The following is a 20224-nucleotide window of genomic DNA, read 5'->3' on the forward strand; positions in this document are numbered from 1 at the left end:
TATGACTCTGATATGAACCGTGATCTTGAAAAACTAGAAAGATACTCTGTTATCTATTAACCATGATAATTTGAGTAATTTTTACCCATTAGCATTTGCTTGATTAAAGATGCTGCTTCGAGAGAAACTACCAAGGGTTTACCTCTTTGACGTTAGACTGAAATAGAGATAGGACTAGGAAAATACTAAGTATAGTTGAGATAAAGGATTTGAAGTATTATAGATTTTTTGTTTTCTCTAATTAGGACTCACTTTTCAGAAATCAAAATATCAAACTTAATTTTTTGATATTTCCTGGCTTGTTAATAGTACAAAATAAAGAACATGGTCTCTGGACCTAGACTGATTTAGATGCAAGCACTGGCTATCATTTGTGGTTTTACTGTCCTGAGCAGCTTTCTGTACCTTTTAAACTATTTCATTCGGAGCCGTAAAAGCATTTCCTGTTGTTTTTAACAGGTGTTTGGTGTTTGGTTTTTTATGCTTTGTATTTATTTATTTGTTTGTTTGTTTGTTTAGAGAGAGAGAGAGAGAGGGAGGGAGGGCCCAGCAGACAAAGAGGGCAAGAGAGAATCTTAAGCAGGCTCCCCGCCCAGCACAGAGCCTGATTGGAGGCTCGATCTCACAAGCCTTAGATCATGACCTGAGCCAAAATCAAGAGTTGGGTGCTTAACCAGCTGAGCTACCCAGGTCCCAGCTGCTTTGTATTTAAAAATTAAAACAAAAGATCTGTTTAAAGCAAGGAGAAAAGGAGGTTACCCAAACAATCTATTACTGAGGAAGAGAACTTACATTTTTATAATTATATCATAATCTGTAGTATTGAGCATTCATGAAGCTTACATTAATTTTTTAGGAAGAGCAACTTTAGATTCTTTATCATTTACAGTTCTATTAATTCTTAATTTCTTAATGTTGGAAATTTGATAATGATTTTTTTTGTATTTTTCAAAATAGCAATTGGTAGAAGAATGTGCACATAAGAATGAGCTTCAGATGCAGTTGGCTAGCAAAGAGAGTGATATAGAGCAATTGCGTGCTAAACTTTTGGACCTTTCGGATTCTACAAGTGTTGCTAGTTTTCCTAGTGCTGATGAAACTGATGGAAACCTTCCAGGTAAGAATATTCCTGTTCATTCAGGTTTGATTAAAGACATGGAAATTAATGTATGTTTCTTTCATTTAACTTTCTACCCTTTGTCATTTTTTTCCATGGACCTTAAGATGTTTCTGTCTCTGATAGCCAATGTCTGATTATGTCTGCATTTTATAGAATAAGAACAGTCGAAAGAAATCTTAGGCTAGTGAAGTAAATCTGAGAGGCCGTATCTGAATAAAAATCTTGAAGAACCTTATGAACCCATGAACGCTTAACTCCATGGTGAAAGTTGAAGCTGCTGCTTTTACCTTTCACTATTTAAAGAAAATTATATGTTTTCATGAGTAACAGCTTTTTAATGTTTATGTTTTTGTTTTTTTGTATTGGTGTACAAAAACTAAGAACTGGGCTTAATAATCAAAACCACAGCAGCCTATAGAGAGACCTTTCTAATGTAGTAGTGATAAACTTTGGTGAGACTTTAAGTTTCAAATTTAGAGAAATAGATTAAAAAGGATTGAGAGATGCAGTGAGGGGGTAGTCAATTAAAGACAAAAGTGAGTATGTAGCATTTCAGACTTTTTTCCTTTGTCTTTTTTTTTCCCCGGTAGAGAGTATATTAAAAAATAAACACCCATTCTTGGGTTTATTGTAGTATAAGTTATAGTACATTTATATATATATATATATTTTTTTTTTAAGATTTTATTTATTTATTTGACAGAGAGATCACAAGTAGGCAGAGCAGCAGGCAGAGGGCAGAGCGTGGATGGGAAGCAGGCTCTCTGCTGAGCAGAGAACCCATTGCAGGGCTTGATCTTGGGACCCTGGGATCATGACCTGAGCTGAAGGCAGAGCTTTAACTCACTGAGCCACCCAGGTGCCCCAGTACATTTATATTTTTTTTAACAGAGGTAGGCAATACACATAAGTTCAATTTAGGAATAAATAGGGTGTAAATATACACACACGTACATTTGACATCTACATATCCTTTGTTCAAGGTTTTAGAAGTTTTGTTCACATGGTCATAAACATGAAAATCGATTTTAATTTATGTATTTCCTGAATAATGTGTTAGATTTAACTCTTACTTGTATACCATGTCATCCCTGCCCTCTTCCTTTTGTGTCTTTGCTAGCCCCAAATTAGATACTTGAGAAGGACAGAGAGTGAAATTTCTTATTACAATGGTCAAGGAGTTCCTTCTGTTTTCCCATTATTAGTTCTCTGAAACCTACTGCGTCTTGAAAATCTTGTAGGTGCATGTCCTTTATCAGAGGATCACTTTGGATTTAACAAGAACCTCTTATTTCAGCTGTTGTTTGAAAATCTTTCAAAAGTTAGATTTAATCATCAGAGTATGACTTTTAGGGATGTTTGGCTACATTCTTGAAATTGTTGAAATTGTAGCTTAGAGTCCCTCTTCATTAACCCCAAGCTGTGTCTTGAGTTATTTAGTAAAGGAATTCTTACTCAATTTAGTGGAAGTTAAATATCCTGACCAGGTTTTTTGTCTTTATTCCACCCATTTCCGTTTAACTTTGATTATAATGTCTTATTATGTTTGCCTTGGTTTTCTTTATATTAGGTCAAACATTGCAGAGACTTTATTGATGAATATTACTTAGAATAATTTGAATTGAATGATGAGTTTGGGAGACATCTAAAGAGGAGGCAGGTGACGAGTTTTGTCTTCCATTCTGGCTTATTCAAGAAAGTTAAACTCAGGATGATCAGATGGTTTGATTGGCAGATTTAAATTAGGGCTCCATTTAAATTTCTGAATCCTGACCTAATAAATCCATTTAGGAATCAGTCGGCAAAGAAACTGTAAAATGTTGCTACTGGGTCTGAGTTACATTACTTAGAATAGCTGTGTATTTTCAGAGATTTTGTTGTAAGGTTTTCAAAATTCAAACCAAGTGAAGGAAAAAATAATACTGGTGGGCATTCTTCATTGCTATAAAATGAGACAGTCAGGTATCCCTGTCTCTTATTAGTGCACTCTTAGTCTTGAAACGTTACAAAGATCTCTGTAGTGCTAACTTTCACACTGTATGTAGACAGTAGTGCATAATCTTTATTTTTTTAACCCATTTTTGCATCAGATGTTTTGCTTAGTAAATTAAAAATCTGTTCTAAATCTATTTACTAGAACTTGGGGTGCCTGGGTGGCTCAGTCATTACATGTCTGCCTTCGGCTTAGGTCATGATCCTAGGGTTCTGGGATCGAGCCCTACATCGGGTTCCCTGCTCAGTGGGAAGCTGCTTCTCCTTCTCCCATTCCCTCTGCTTGTGTTCCCTCTCTTGCTGTGTCTCTCTCTGTCAAATAAATAAAATCTTTTTAAAAAAAAAGAGTTACCATTAAAAAAAAATCAATTTACTAGAACTTAAAAATGGGCGTTGGCAAATAAAGTTAAGGTTTTGCCATCATATCTAGGAAGAACTGTTAAAGAATTCTGATAGTCACTCTTAATTTAAGAGAGTTACATATGATTCAAGTATCTAAAATTTTTGAAGATAATGACTAATGATTAATTTTACTTAGTTTAGAAAATTAGTTAATTAAACTACAGGCTGAAAAGGGAGAACTTTGTATGGCATACATTTACTTAACAGTTAAAATAAAGGCCTTTTGAAATATGGATCATTTTTTTAGCCCAGCAAGATTTTTTTTTAAGATTATTTATTTTAGAGAGAGAAAGAGAGAACACACATGCATATTGTGCATGCAGGTGGGAAGGAGGGGGAAGGTCAGAGAGAGAGAAGGAGATTGAGGTGGGGCTTAGTGCCAGGGCCTTGCAATCATGACCTGAACTGAAACCAAGAGTTGGATGTTTTAACTAGCTAAGCCACCCAAATACCCTGAGATATTTTTTGTTGTTATTTTGTTTTTTTTTCCCTCCCAAGAAGTTGGGTGGATCAGGGCACCTTTGCCTCAGGTCATGATCCCAGAGTCCTGGAATCTAGCCCCATATCATGCTCTCTGCTCAGCAGGGAGCTTGCTTCTCCCTCCTGCTCAGCCTGCTGCTCCCCTGTTTGTGCTTGCTTGCTCGCTTGCTCTCTCTCTCTCTCTGTCAAATAAATAAAATCTTTAAAAAAAAAATGAGTGGATGAACTGATAATGACTTAGTAATAGATTTCATCATTCAATATAAAGATTTTCATTTAATTACCATGTATATCTAGGGCTAAGCCTCTATAACCTTAGTGGGCATCTTGTCCTTAACTAGATGATTCCTCTTAAGTTTCCCAATTCTAAAAAAAACTTAGGAAAAAATGATCTGTCGTACAATCCTGTGAAGTTCTTAAAATCACTTTTATTCGCCTGATTCTTTTATGTCTTCACCCTCTTTTTGGTTCTGTAGCAGGTTGTATCTTAGTGCAGTATAAATATAGAAGTTACACTTGGGTTAAGATTTTCCCATTGCCTCGATGACAAAAGATTAACATGGTAACTGCCTCTCCTCCCTGTTCTTTCTCTTTCCTTCTTTTGGAACCACTGAGCTAATAATCTGAAAAGAATGTAAAAGTAGATGAAGCACTAGAGAAAACACTTGATATCAACACTCTGTTAATATTCATTGTCTCATGGATTATCTGCATTATTCTCTCTCCATCTAGCTTTATCTCAGTCTATGTAATTTAAACCTGTAAATAGTGGATTTCTTAGTGTGTTTCAAGTATTTGAGTATATAACAGCTTCTGATGTGCCCAAATCTAATCAATGGTTTGGAGATAATGCATGTGAAATCTTGAGCATTGATTAATTTCCTTTTTTATATCACTTCTGAATACAATTAAAATATTTTGGGATGGTTCCTTAGCTGTGTTTCTTAAGAACCTACAGCCATAAGGCATAAATAATTTTGGCATTTATTCTCATAGAGAAATAACTGGGGGATGGGGTATTTTGGCATACACAATTTTATATAAATGTCAAGATTTCAGTGACTTTCACATCTTTTTTGTGAGGAATTACTTGATTAAATAGACTTAGGAGGAGTAAGAGCTGCAGTTTGGGACAAACTGCAGGGAAATTTTCCTAGCGATAATTTGTTGCTTTTGTAAGATAGAATATTTGTGAGTGATTAGCAACCTTCTGCATATTATTTAATATGAAGCTGCCCTTTGGTTTTTAAATTATAGCAATTATTTATGAGAGTGACTGGCTAATTCAGAAAAAAAAATTGCAAAATAATCAACAAATATTTGTCAAGTACCTACCTACTCTTGTGTGTCAGATATCTTGAGGTGTATAAAAATAGTGTTTTGATATGGTCCCTGATCTTACAAAACTTATCAAGGAACTACCTAAGAAGATGAAATAATTATTGCTGAACTAAATTAACAGCAACTAAGAAAAATGTTGGGAGAAGAGGAGGATCATTTTGAGCTCAGGTTTCTCATTATCTTCTCCACCTTTACAACTACAGTTTAGATTAAGGGGAATAACAAAACCAAAGGACATTAGGTGCATGGAAGAAGTTAGAACAAGAAGAATATTACTTCTGATTCAATTAACTGCAAAGCTTTTTAGTTAAAGGACAGAGTAGCATTATGTTCTAGGAACACAAGCCCAGAAATTAGGGTAAACCTACTGTTTTGACAGTTTCTGATAGAGTGTACTCTTGAGCAAGTCTGTTTACTTTCTAAACCTTAGTGTCTTTTTTTGTAAATGGAGAATGATAGTAGAAGCTATCCTATCCTGTATTCACAGGAATATAATATCTTATATTCATGGGATAATAGGTATGTAATATGGGATGTTACTTGGAAAGCACATGTCAAACCATAAATGTTCAGTAAATGTTACCTATTGTTTTAATTACTCTAAGACTTTGATGTTTTACAATGGTTTATGTGGAGAAAGACATTATATATTCCCATTAGGGTCATGATTTGAGCATTATACTTGAAAATTGGCTACTTTTCTGTTTTTTTGTGTCTTAAATATTAAAGATAGAAAACAATTAAATGCTCTTATTTCTAACCTAATATAAAATAATCATTTCTAACAGAATCTTCTTTTCCTCCATATATTTCTAATAAGCATTAATTATATTTAAATAGTAATAATGTTTATTTTTAAATGCCTTGATTGAATTTGTCAAGGAATTTCTAGTATGCACAAACTGGTTAAAATATTAGCAGCTAACCAACTCAATTCTATGTTCTTTTGCTGTTGATCAAATTCTGTTATAACATACTTAAAAGACTTCGTTTATATCTCTTTAGTTTGGTAAGAATTGCATTTGGACTTAACTCTAGAATTAAGTACTCCCCAACCAGATTTGGACAGTTTTATTGAAATTTTATAGGTGCTTTACCAAAAAGTTTATCAGAATATTGTGCTGAGAAAACAAATAAAATGCTTGTTTCTTATTCTTTATATCTAGTTGATTCTGCCTGCATTCCTTATTTATTTATCTTCTATTCTTATCTTCTGTGAGTAATAGGATACTTCTCTGTACTTTTGCTTGCTCTTTCTTGTGTAAATCATCGCTCTGATTTGTTCCACTTGCTGCATTTTTTTTTTTTTTTTGCTAAGTATTTTTATGAGTGTTAAATGATATTTAAAGTCTTCTGTATCATATCCCATTTAAGCTGCAATCCATTCCAGTCTTGCCTGGCTCTTAAGGGTATTGTTTTACCTCATACTTTTATAATTGAGTACTAAATGTTAATTATATGGGAAAAGTGGCTTGGGATTTTTTTCCGCAACATTTGTATGGCCATTAAAGTTGATTTGTGTGATTTGAAGCATGGAAGAGCAAATTATAGCACTTATTCATTTAGCTGTGTTCAAATGCCTGTTGCTGCATGCTGTCAGACAACATGTAATAGCTTTTCCTCTTGTTACAACTTAAGACTGAAGACAATATATTATTTTTCTCCTAGAGTCAAGAATTGAAGGTTGGCTTTCAATACCAAATCGAGGAAATATCAAACGATATGGCTGGAAGAAGCAGGTATTATATTCCTCATTTTTTCTAATTGATATTCTGTTATATATTTTACTTCTAAAGCATAGAACTTGTATTAACTGATCTATTTTTAGCATTGATCTCAGATTAATACAGTACACTTTAGACATAAATGTCAAGTATTGTGCTTATTATTTTAAACCAAGTTAATGTTGCTTGTATATATATTCCCATTTTTTTTCTCATTTCAGTATGTTGTGGTGAGCAGCAAAAAAATTTTGTTCTATAATGATGAACAAGATAAGGAACAATCCAGTCCATCCATGGTATTGGACATAGAGTAAGTTGCCTTTGGTTGAATTTTAAATCAGTTAAATATTAACTTATGATAATTATTTTTATACTTATAATTTAGGTTTTCTTTTTTCAGATTTTATTTATTTATTTGAGAGAGAGAGAGAGAGAGAGATCTCCAGTAGGGGGAGGGGCAAAGGGAGAAGCAGACTCCCCACTGAGCAGGGAGCCCGACATGGGGCTCCATCCCAGAAGCCTAAGGTTATGACCTGAGTTGAGGTCAGCTGCTTAACCAACTGAGCCACCAGGCAGCCCTGGACTTAGAATTTAGTTTATATTTTGTTAAATAATGTTGCATACTTCTCTTAACAAACTTTAAAACTTTGCATTACATCTTTAGCAAAATGTGAGAGGGAAAATTTTGCATAGCAGATTCATGTATTCTAAAGACACATTTTTTATTTCAAGTGTTGATTGGTTTTAGGTTCTAAGAGCATCTCCAAAAGTACTATATATAATTATGTAGTCATTGTTAAGGAAATGTAAATATATCTTTTGTTTTTAATAGAGGCCTTTAATAAGCTTAGGCTTTTTCCTTTGTATTCATTCTAAAACCTTTTCTTAAGCACTGCTGCCTGTATCATCATGGGTCTTATAGATTGTACAAAGATGAGTGAGATGGTTCCATTTTTAAGGAGCTTACAGATAGTAAGAAGTAGTAGGTAAAAGAAGTAGTAAAAAAGGTAAAACATGCAACAAAATATAAATTCAAAGTGAAATGTGGTGGGTGCTATTCATGAAAAATATAAACTTAAAATGAAGTATTGCCATTCCTTTAGAATTAAACATTTGTGAAGTCAGTTATAGCTAGAATATAAAAAGAATTAAGTAACTACCAAAGAGTACTGAAATTTTATTTCTCAATTTTTCTTTTTCAAGTATAATTAATATACAGTGTTATATTAGTTTCAGGCATATAACAAAGTGAGTCAACAATTCTGAGCATTACTCCTTACTTAACACAATAAGTATAATCCTAATCCTCTTCACCTAGTATTTCCCCCACTGTCCCACCCACCTCCCCTCTGGTAACCATCAGTTTAAACGTTCTCTATATTTAAGAGTCTGGTTTTTTAGTTGTTTTTTTTTTTTTTCTTTGTTCATTTGTTTTGTTTTTTAAAGTCCACATATAAGTGAAGTCATATGGTATTTGTCTTTCTCTGACTTATTTGATTTAGTTTTATACTTTCTTTACTCCACATATGTTGTTGCAAATGGCAAGATTTCTTGTTTTGTTTTGTTTTGTTATGGCTGAATAATCTTTTCACCTATGGTTGTACACTTCTGTTGCTTCCATATCTTGGCTGTTATAAATAATGCTGCGGTAAACATAGGGGTTCATATATCCCTTTGAATTAGTATTTTCATATTCTTTGGGTAAAAACCCAGTAATGGAATTATTGGAGCATATGGTTATTCTATTTTTAATATTTTTAAAAACCTTCATACTATCTTCCACAGTGGCTGCTCCAGCTTACATTCCCACAAGCAGTGCGTGAGGGTTCCTTTTTCTCCACATCCTTGCCAATACTTGTTATTTCTTGTATTTTTAAACCTAGCCATTCTGACAGGTATAGGGTGATTCCTCATTGTTGTTTCTATTTGCATTTCCCTGATGATTACGAATATTGAGCATTTTCTCCTTTGTCTTTTGGCTATCTGTATGTCTTCTTTGGAAAAATGTATGTTCGTGCCCTCTGCTCGTTTTTTTAAGCTTTTATTTATTTATTTATTTGAGAGAACAAGTGAAAGAGAGGGAGCGAACACAAGCTGGGGGAGGGGGAGGGCAGAGGAAGAAGGAGAGAAGCAGCAGACTGCCTGCTGAGGAGGGAGCCTGAGGTGGGGCTCGATCCAAAGACCCCAGGATCATGAATGGAGCCAAAGGCAGATGCTCTGCCTCAAAGGCAGGTGCCCCTCTTCTGCCCTTTTTTAATTGGGTTATTGGGGGGGGTGTTGAATTGTGTAAGTTCTGTATATATTTTTTATATTAACCCCTTAATCCATAGATCATTTACAAGTATCTTCTCCCATTCAGTAGGTTATCTTCTTGTTTTATTGATTTTTTTTTTAATTTTCTTTTTGCTATGTAAAAAGCCTTTTTTATGTAGTCCGAAGAGTTTAATTTTGCTTTACTGTCCCTGCCAAAGGAGACCTATCTAGAGAAATGTTCCTGTGGCTTATGTCAAAGAGATTACTACCTATGTTTTCTTCTAGGAGTTTTATGGTTTCAGGTCTCATATTTAGGTCTTTCCTCCATTCTGAGTTTATTTTTGTATATGGTAAAAGAAAGTGGTCCGGTTTCATTCTTTTGCATGTAGCTGTCCAGTTTCCCAGCACCATTTGTTGAAGAGACTTTTTCCCATTTTGTTTTCTTGCCTCCTCCGTTGTAGATTAATTGATCATAAAAGGCATGGGTTTATTTCTGGGCTCTCTTTGCTTTTCTGTTGATCTGTGTGTCTGTTCTTGTGCCAGTACCATATTTTTTTTTTTATTTCCTAATGTCTTAAAGGAGCATTAGTTGTGAAAATTTAAATGACCAACTTAGGTGGAATAATACATAAACACTAATATTAAAGATACCATCTTTCAACTTCAAAAGTTAAGTACTTTCAGAATGATGAAAGTTGGTTATTTTACCCTTTTATTGAGGCAGAATTTTTGTGTAATAAAAATGCATACATCTTAAGTATTATGTTCACTGACTTTTGACAATTACAAACACCCATGTAAAACAAGATAAAGAATATTTCCATCACCTAGAAAGCCCACTTTTTTCAGGAGGAAGAAAAAGATCATCTGAATTTTATTATCAAGTTTTGCCCATTCTAGAACTTCATGTAAATTTATATGTGCCTATTCATTTTCTTTATGGTATCTTTTAATGGAAGCCAGTTTTAAGAATTACAACCTTCTGTAGTCTAAGAAATTTTGCCTACCCAAAGGTTGTGATGGTATTCTGTGTTTTCTTTAAGGAATTTTATTCTAGGCTTTATATTTAAGTTATGATTAATCTCAAAATTTACTTTTGTGTTTGGTAAGAGGTTGCAGTTGAGGTTAGTTTTGAATGTGTAAGTGTGTGTTTTTCCATGTAGATATCTAGTCGTTCCAGTACTACTCATTTTTATATATTGATCTTGAATTCTTTAATCTGGCTGTTTACTTACTAGTTTTGTTGGGGTGTTTGGTGGATTCCACAGGACTTTTCTACAAATATAATCATGTGCTTCTTTCTAATCTATAAGCCTATGTCACATGTATGGATTCATATGAACACCACCAGTTACAGAACAATTCCATTACAGGGACCCATCTTGCTACCCTTTTGTAGCCATAACAAGGGCCCTTTCTCCTTCCCACTCTAATCCCAGGCTACCTGTTCTCTGTTCTCCATCTCTGTAGTTTTGTCATTTTAAGAATGTTACATAAATGGGATCAGATAGTATGTAAACTTTGAGATTGGCTCTTTTCACTTAATTCTCTTGAGATTCATCCAAGTTGTTTATTTCTCTTTATTGTTGAGTAGTATTCCATGGTATGAATGTACCACAGTTTGTTTAACCATTCATTTGGGTTATTTTCAGCATTTGGCTATTATAAATCAAGCTGCTGTGAACATTTATGCACAAGTTTTTTTATAAATATAAATTTTCTTTTCTCTGGAATGAAGGCCCAGGAGTGCAAATGCTGGGTCATATGTTAAGCATATGTTTGTTTAGTTTTGTAAGAAAGTGCCTTCCTGTTTTTTGAAGTGGCTCTGCAGCTTTTACATTTTTGCCATAATTGTGTGAATGGTGTAGTTTCTCTGCATCTTCATCAGCATTTGGCATTATCACTATTTTTAGTTTTTAAATTTATCAGGTATATAGTGATACTGTAATTTTAATTTGCATTTCTCTGATGACTAATGATGTTGAACATCTTGTAATGTTCTTATTTGCTATCTCTATGTCTTCTTTAATGAAATATCTCTCTTTTACTGAAGATGAGTTTTTATAATAGCTTAAATCATACTTATTTTTATTTTAGTAAATTGTTTCACGTTCGACCTGTAACCCAAGGAGATGTTTACAGGGCTGAAACTGAAGAAATTCCTAAAATATTCCAGGTAAAAACCATAATAGATCTTTTACTTAAGTACTAAGTGCATTTTGTGAAGTAAATGCAAATATTACCAATGCTTTTTATAGATGTGAAACTTTTATGTACAAATTAAGACTTTTTAAAATCTTTGTTTTACCATTCCTGAATGTAGATACTATATGCAAATGAAGGTGAATGTAGAAAAGATGTAGAGATGGAACCAGTACAGCAAGCTGAAAAGACTAATTTTCAGAACCACAAAGGCCATGAGTTCATTCCTACACTCTACCACTTTCCTGCCAACTGTGAGGCCTGTGCCAAACCTCTCTGGCATGTTTTTAAGCCACCTCCTGCCCTAGAATGTCGAAGATGCCATGTTAAGTGCCACAGAGATCACTTAGATAAGAAAGAGGACTTAATTTCTCCATGTAAAGGTAAGGCATAAAAATTACTTTCACAGTTTATAAAAAATTAGAAAATTAAGTCCCATTTAAATAGCTTCTTCAAGTGTAGCATTTTCTACACCAATTTGAAAAGAGATTGTAAGAAGTAATATTTTGACATGGTGGAGCAACATGTGGCTGTCACTTCACAGTTACAGATTTAGCTTTGAACACAATGTTTTTAAAGAGCATTATCCCCTTTATAAAAAATGTACCTCTAAGAAATTACTCTAAATTGGAGAGAAGGACTATAGGTGAGTTCCACTGTATTATTCCTCCATGAGTTTTTTCTTCATACTTGTTTTCTTTTTGTCTGGTTTTCACTGCCTAGACCAACATGCTGGATCATAGACAAAATGGCCTCTAGGTTAGCAGAGGTAACCTGATGGAAAGAATACAGGCAACAGCTATTTTAAGATAAGAAACTTATGTTCTAAAAATACATTAATTTGTTTCACTTCTGCATTTTTTTGTATTTCTGTTTTTATTTTTCTTAATAGTTTGTGACTTATGTTTTCTTTTTAAATGTTCGGCCTTAATTAAGGAGAAAGAGGTATTTTCCAAGCTTAATTAAGCATAGTAAATCTCTTAAAATTTTAAGAACTTACAAAATTATGCTTCAGTAGAGCCATTTTAGGTATTGTATGACTTTGTCTTTGTTTTTTTAACATAGTAAGTTATGATGTAACATCAGCAAGAGATATGCTGCTGTTAGCATGTTCTCAGGATGAACAAAAAAAATGGGTAACACATTTGGTAAAGAAGATCCCTAAGAATCCACCATCTGGATTTGTTCGTGCATCCCCTCGAACACTTTCTACAAGATCTACTGCAAATCAGTCTTTCCGAAAAGCGGTCAAAAATACATCTGGAAAAACTAGGTAAGGATTGTAGTGTTAACCTCTTTGACAGTGTGAAAGTGATTAGTATCTATTAAATCTAAAATCTAATTGTTCTTTTCCTTATAGAGGGCATCATTTGTAGCTAAGTATTTATAATATATGACTTAAAATAACTTTACAAACTACTTTGATTCCCGTTTGAAGTTCATAATATTTATAAATGTCATATTTAATTCCACATCTATGTCAGATTTTGCTATCATTGGTTGGTATATACGGCCCATACTTAGCCCTTAATTTTTTTTTTTCCTTTTTTTTCTTAGCCCTTAATTTTTTAAACAACTTGTGGATTGTCACCCTTTTTAAATGTAAATAGATTCATATAAAACTTTGCTCTTCTTTAACTATGTTGGCATAGATTTTTTTTTTAATCAAAATTCTTATTTTGGTATCACTGATGATGGTGTTGCAAATAAACTTCCCAGTTAAGTATACACCTCTTTTTTTTAACTGGTTTTGATAGAATTTTTTCAAAAATATTTATATGTTATAATAAACAATTATAGGACGTAATTAAATCCCTTCCTCAAGAGAGGTTATGATAGATATCTCATTCAGTTCTCATACATGAATAAATGAGGCCCAGAGGAATTAAGCCATTTGGACAAGATCCCACATCAAGCTAGTGGCATAGTCAGGGTTGAAACCTATTTTTATCCAATTCTAAAGCCTAAATTTTTTCTCCTTTACCAAATACCAACTTTCCTAGAGTTTAATCCCTATATAAGAGGAATATTGATTTGAGGAAGCTGAGACCTAACATTGATTTGCCTCTCTGTTAATGTCAAATTCATCCCATTTTTTTACTCCTTATTATCAGTAACTGAGTCTAATCCTTTGAAATGAGTAATAGGTATTATACCATCTGTATTCTTCAGCCACCATTACTACTCCAGGGTATTATCATCTCACTCCTGACTGACTTCTGTAAAATCCTGTTATCACCTCTCTCCTGTATAAGATAAAGCTGCACCCAGAATTACTTAAAATTGAATTATAGCTTTGTAAAAAACAAAACAAAAAAAGACCATGTGTTTGAAATAGAGTAGAAGTAAGAAGAAAATAATGCTAAGTATATTTTTCCTTTTCTTTTCCAAATTTTGTGTATTTCTTAATCACATATAAAGATAATTTATATTTACCTCTCCCTACAATCTTGTTTCTTGTATTTTTAAACTGAGTATATTTCCTTAATTACATTTTTTTCTTTTTCTGCCCCCCTTCCCTCTCCAGCAGTTAACCATGTGACCTAACGCCTTTTGGAATCATGTGGAATGCTACCTGATAAACCAGGCTTCTTTAACCATGCAGAGCAGACAGGCTGTTCCTTTGACACAAATATCACAGGCTTCAGGGTTAAGATTGCTGTTATTCTGTTCTTGCTTTGGCACAAAAGCACACTGAGGGTTTTTTTTGTTGTTGTTGTTTTGTTTTGTTTTTAATTGCGGGTTTGCCTACAGGTAGATTAGATTAATTATTACTATGTAATGCAAGTACAATTGGGGGAAAGCTTAGGTAGGTATATTTTTTTAAAAAGGTGCTGCCTTTTTGAATTTCTAAGAAAATGCCTGTCAATCATGATAGAACACAGTTTTCCTCATATGAGTGAGAGGAAGGGACTTTCACTTTCAAGTGGAATGGCCATCACTATGAAGATCAGCTCATGGAAGGAGTAAAGAAAATATCTCAAAATGAGACAACTGAAATTCTTTTAAATGACTTCAGTCTTTGTGCTCTTGCAAGACTCTATACAAAACTATTTTAAGAAAGCAGTGACATCACTTGACTTCAGTGCCCTCACTGTAGAATTTAAAAGCCTCACTTTTGATTGCCCGTGGCAGACTTATGGAGAATAATTATTTTGCATTATGCTTTACAAAATACTGTATGTGTTTCAGCACGTTTGTAGATTGGGGAAATGGGAGAAGGCAAAAAAAATTAAAATTTACATTTAATCTATGCATTTTTGCCAAGCCATATTGAGTTATTTTACTACTAGAGACGTTAGGAACTAACTGTACAAAAGAACCAAGTTTTAAAAGCGTTTTGTGGGGTACATCATTTCTGTAATTGTATAATGTATTTCTTTGTGGTTTTAAATGATAAAGACATTAAGTTAACAAACATATAAGAAATGTATGCACTGTTTGAAATGTAAATTATTCTTAGAACACTTTCAATGGGAGTTGCATTGCCCTTTTAGTGCCTTAATTTGAAAGAATTATTTTACTGCCATGACTAAATGTAGAAATTTCAAAAGAACATATTTTCAAGAAATTTTGTGTCAGTGGGTTCTTCATTGATAATTGGTTTAATTTAAAATGTTTAGAGTTTTGTTGGACTTTCACAAATTGAGTACAATCTTTGCATTAAACTACCTGCTACAATAATGACTTTATAAAATTCTGCAAGATATGTAGGTTTATGTCAATATAAAAGAAAATTATGGCAATACATCTGCGATGTTTTCCAGTTAACATAGGAATTACCAGATAAATACTGTTAAACTCTTGTCCAATAACAAGAGTTGATTCATACATATGGGCAGTATGATTTATTTTTTATTTTTTTAACCAAATACCTCCTCAGTAATTTATAATGGCTTTGCAGTAATGTGTATCAAATAAGAAGCACTGGAAAACTGATTCGTCTCTAGGATGATATGCATGTTTCAAGTGGTATTGAAAGCCGCACTGATGGATATGTAATAATAAACATATCTGTTATTAATATGCTAATGACTCTGTGCTCATTTAATGAGAAATAAAAATAATTTATGGATGGATACCTTTAATATGACTGGTGTTTTCTTGAATAGAAACCATGTTATACATTAGTCCCTGACTGTAAACAATGTTTGTTAAAGTCCATGATTAGATTAAAGTGGATTTTTAAAAGAAAATGTGATTTGGCTCTAAAACTAGTGGCTACAGTTGAAGAGTTGAGTAATGTCTGTTGGAAAACAGTTCTCTGTGGGTCTCTTGCATTTTTCCGTGTCCTGTGAGCAGTGGCTCTAGCAGCTTTAGTTCTGGACTATCTTTACCAAAGAGATTTGTATAATCAACAGCCTTGGACAATATCATGTCTTCCTCAAAGAAAGGCAAGTTGTTTACTATCCAGTATAATAAAAGATAGTATCTCCCTCTAGAGCAAAAGCTGGCAGATTTGCTTATGTTCCTTATAAAAGATTCAGGTATCCTAAACTTCAGGTTCCTCATCTGTAATGCAAACCCACTGCATGCTCAGCAACCCCCTGGGCCACTGTGCATCTGCATCTCCTTGGAGGGCAAGGAGAACTGACAGGAGTGTGAACCTCATGCTGCTTGCTATATTGTTAGTATACAGTTGTTTGGTTCTGTACAAGGTCCAGTAAAGTACAGAGAACAGTTAATTTGAATTAGTTTAAGGAGAGGACATTAAAAAGAAAAATTAACCTGAGCATGAAACTCTTTTGAGAACTAACAGATATTTGAAGAATGACTCTAAATGCCACGTTGTAGAACCAGGTCAGCCAAGAAGGCTGCTTCTCTTCTAAATTCAGAAAACCACTTAGGGGTGCCTGGGTGTCTCAGTCAAGTGTCTGCCTTGGGCTCAGGTCATGACCTCAGGACCCTGGGATCTAGCCCCACATTGGGCTCCCTGCTGTGTGGGGAGCTTGCTTCTCCCTTTCCCTCTGCCACTTCCCCTGCTTATGATCTTTTACTCTCTCTCTCTCTCTGTTAAATAAAATTTTAAAAAATAGGAAAGAAAACCACTTAATCCCAAAGTATACCAACATGGCAAGGACCAGGAGAATGCCTTGTTCAGGAAGGCACCCTACTCCTGGTTCTTGACAGTGTTTTGCTATGCCTGCTGCAATCCACACCAAGTTAGATGATTTCCACTGTTCTTCCCACTTACAAACCTTGTGTCTGGACACTGGAATCTGTCAGCACTGCCAGAAAAATCGTTTTCATCATCTCACTTCTGTGGGTACATTTGCTTGTCCAAAACAATCACATTCAGAACTCCAGCTGCAAGGAATTTGGGGAAATGTACTCTCACTTTTCTGTCCACTTTACTACAGGAAGGTATACTAAAAGGTTCAGCATCAAGCGTGCACATTCACCACACCTGCAAATTTGTGCTGAGACCAAGGGTTCTGGGCTAGAAAGAAAACAGCCACTATCCTTATTTACAGGCTGGTAAGTGTGAGTCACTTTGTCATTATTTGAAGTTACAGCTTAAAATAACCTAACTTTTGAAGGGGTGGGGGGTGGGAGGTTGGGGGCACCAGGTGGTGGGTATTGTAGAGGGCACGGATTGCATGGAGCACTGGGTGTGGTGCAAAAATAATGAATACTGTTATGCTGAAAAAAATAAAAAAAAAACCCTAACTTTACTTAAAAAAAAAATGGCAATCAAATTCTGCTTGGTAAAATATGTTCTCATTTTCATATCATTAGATATTCTATAATAACGAGGGTGCCTGGGTTGCTCAGACGGTTAAGCGTCTGCCTTTGGCTCAGGTCATGATTCCAGGGTCCTTGGATTGAGCCCCGTATCTTACTCCCTCCTTGGGAAACTTCTGTCTCTGGTCCTCCATTCCCACTCGTGGGCTCTGTCAATCTGACAAATAAATAAAATACTGGGGGGTGGGGGGAAGGCCCATTTATTTTACTAATTATACTCACAATATTGGTATTTTTAAGTCTGCAAAAGAATGTAAAATGTGGGGCGCCTGGGTGGCTCAGTTGGTTGGGCGACTGCCTTCGGCTGGGGTCATGATCCCAGAGTCCCAGGATCTAGTCCCGCGTCGGGCTCCCGGCTCCATGGGGAGTCTGCTTCTCCCTCCGACCTTCTCCCCTCTCATGCTCTCTCTCACTCTCTCTCAAATAAATAAATAAAATATTTAAATATATATTTATATAACGTATTTTTATATCTACCATCCAGAATCAGCAAATGTTATATTTGCTTAAAATTGCTCTTAACAGAAAAACATTTAATCAAAGATCTTTTTTGTTCCTCCTCCCCATTCCTATTCTCTTCCCTTCCTCCACAAAGCAGTAACTGCCATTAATTTGATATGTATTAGGGATGCCTGGGTGGCTCAGTGGGTTAAAGCCTCTGCCTTCAGCTAAGGTCATGATCCCAGGGTCCTGGGATCGAGCCTCAAATCCGGCTCTCTGCTCAGCGGAAAGTCGGCTTCCTCCTCTCTCTCTGCCTACTTGTGATCTCTGTCAAATAAATAAATAAAATCTTTAAAAAAAACTTTTGATATGTATTATTCATATCTCAGCCCTTTACTGAATATGCATATATCTGTATATAAAGTTGTATGTGGCTTTACATTTATATAAATGACTTTATATTTTTCATTTGTAATATTCTATAACTTGTTTATTTCATTCATTATTGCTATTTATGGTGTTTATAATCTATTTCATTATAATCTACTTCATTATAAGAAATAATAGCATTAGAACTTACTATAGTAACAGTTGCCTCCCAAATTTAAACATTTTATTTATGCAAATCTTCATGTAGAAACCCCTGGTAATTAGTTTTAAGTCAGCTTCACTATTTTTGATTTTCTAAGCAGAAAAAATATTTATGCAAAAATAACATTGTTAAACTATAATTAAAATCTTTTCTATTTTAGTGGCATAAACATCCCAGCCAGGCTTTCAAGAAAGTGCATTTGATGTAATAGAAAAGTTGGAACATCTTCCTAATCTTACACTTAAAATTATATTTCTCATTGATTCACATTTTTTTTTAATTAGTTAATCCACACTTGCACCACAAATGCTCAAAAAGTTAAAACCACATACTAGCATGTCAGCAGTAATTATGATCTTAACCACATAATTTTTACAAATTATTTACATAGTAATTCCTATTTAACTATAAAAGTGGTCTGTCAACTCAGAAAAAACACAATTAACAAGGAACCATCAAACTCCAGAACAAGACTAGGATTCTTACTATTGAACCTTATTCTGAGGATCCTAACAAATAACAGATAAGAAAAAGAAAATATTACAAGTACTGAAAGGAAGAAGTAAATCTGTCTTTATTTGCTAGTTATGTGATTGTTTACCAAAAATGTTCATAAAAATCAACTGGAAAATTACAAGAACAAGAGGCCTTAGTAATATTCAGCCTTCATAACTGTTTTGTTAGACTCATACAGCATTTTTAAACTGTTAAGTTGCTAGTTTTTAAATTGGAATATTTCAGTTAAAACCCAATTTCCAGTAATTCTTTGTCAAGAGTAAGTTTGGGTAACACTGGACTTGAATCATGCACAGAAGCAATTGCCTGAGCCATTTTTTTAAAAAGATTTTATTTACTCATTTTGAGAGAGAATGAGCAGGGGGAGAGGAAGAGGGAGAAGCAGGCTCCCCACTGAGCCAAGAGCCCAACATGGGGCTTGATCCCAGGACACCAGGATCATGACCTAAGTGGAAGGCAGACATTTTAATCTGAGCCACCCAGATGCCCCATCTGACCCATTTCTGATAGGGCATATACTTTCCAGTTCCTCCAGTCCTACCTGGGCCACTTCACCTAGTTGTGTTATGTCTAGTATTTAAAACCATCTGAATTTTCAGTGCTGTCAAAAATGTAACATTTAGCATACTTCATATGTAAAAATGTAAAGGTCTATGCCATCAAAGACTCCTGAGGCAAAATTAAACTATAAATGACACTGCAAAAATATTTGAAAAATAGATTAAATTTTTTTGAAGATTTTATTTATTCGACACAGAATGAGAGCACAAGCAGGAGGAGTGGTAGGCAGAGGGAGAGAGAGAAGGGGCTCCCCTGTGAGCAGGGAGCCAGAAGCGGGGCTAAATCCCAGGACCCTGAGATCATGACCTGAGCCGAAGGCAGACGCTTAACGAACTGAGGCACCCAGGCGCCCCAGAAATTCTAAAATTCCTGCCAGTCCACAGTTTAAAAAAATGAAGGAAGGAAGGACAGTATGGTGGGGTGGCTGGGAAAATCCTATAGAAAAATAAGCTAAAGGTAATGAATAGAAAATGTATTTAAATATACAAATGGCTGATAAACTATGGATTAAAGCCAACATAGCCATTTTTTGCCCATTAAGTTTATATTTTTTTAAAGATTTTATTTATTTATTTGACAGAAATCACAAGTAGGCAGAGAGGCAGGCAGAGAGAGAGAGGAGGAAGCAGGCTTCCTGCTGAGCAGAAAGCCCGATGTGGGGCTCGAACCCAGGACCTGGGATCATGACCTGAGCCGAAGGCAGCGGCTTAACCCACTGAGCCACCCAGGCGCCCCAAGTTTATATTTTTTAATCATTTTAATTAGATAGTATCTTCAAGAAATGGGAAAATAGCTGTTAATTAGGTGAAATTTATTTTGGTAGTATTTATAAATACTTTAAAAATATATATGTAT

General features: G+C 34.6%; 1 protein-coding gene across 3 annotated transcripts in view; it reads left to right on the plus strand.

Annotated features, from left to right (window-relative positions):
- The window catches only part of ROCK1 (Rho associated coiled-coil containing protein kinase 1), a 150471-nt gene extending 134869 nt beyond the window's left edge, over window positions 1–15602 (plus strand). For 2 of the 3 annotated variants that reach the window (XM_047696920.1, XM_047696922.1), the window contains exons 27-33: window positions 958–1117; window positions 7004–7074; window positions 7281–7369; window positions 11410–11488; window positions 11636–11897; window positions 12580–12787; window positions 14042–15602. In XM_047696920.1, coding sequence (XP_047552876.1) covers window positions 958–1117; window positions 7004–7074; window positions 7281–7369; window positions 11410–11488; window positions 11636–11897; window positions 12580–12787; window positions 14042–14048 — 876 coding nt within the window. In that variant the 3' untranslated portion in view covers window positions 14049–15602. The remainder of the gene's footprint in view (window positions 1–957; window positions 1118–7003; window positions 7075–7280; window positions 7370–11409; window positions 11489–11635; window positions 11898–12579; window positions 12788–14041) is intronic. The other variant, XM_047696921.1, reaches the window with a different exon arrangement.
- The last annotated feature ends 4622 nt before the right edge of the window (window positions 15603–20224 follow it).

This window comes from Lutra lutra, chromosome 12 (assembly GCF_902655055.1).
Source record: "Lutra lutra chromosome 12, mLutLut1.2, whole genome shotgun sequence".
In the NCBI taxonomy this organism is placed as follows: domain Eukaryota; kingdom Metazoa; phylum Chordata; class Mammalia; order Carnivora; family Mustelidae; genus Lutra; species Lutra lutra.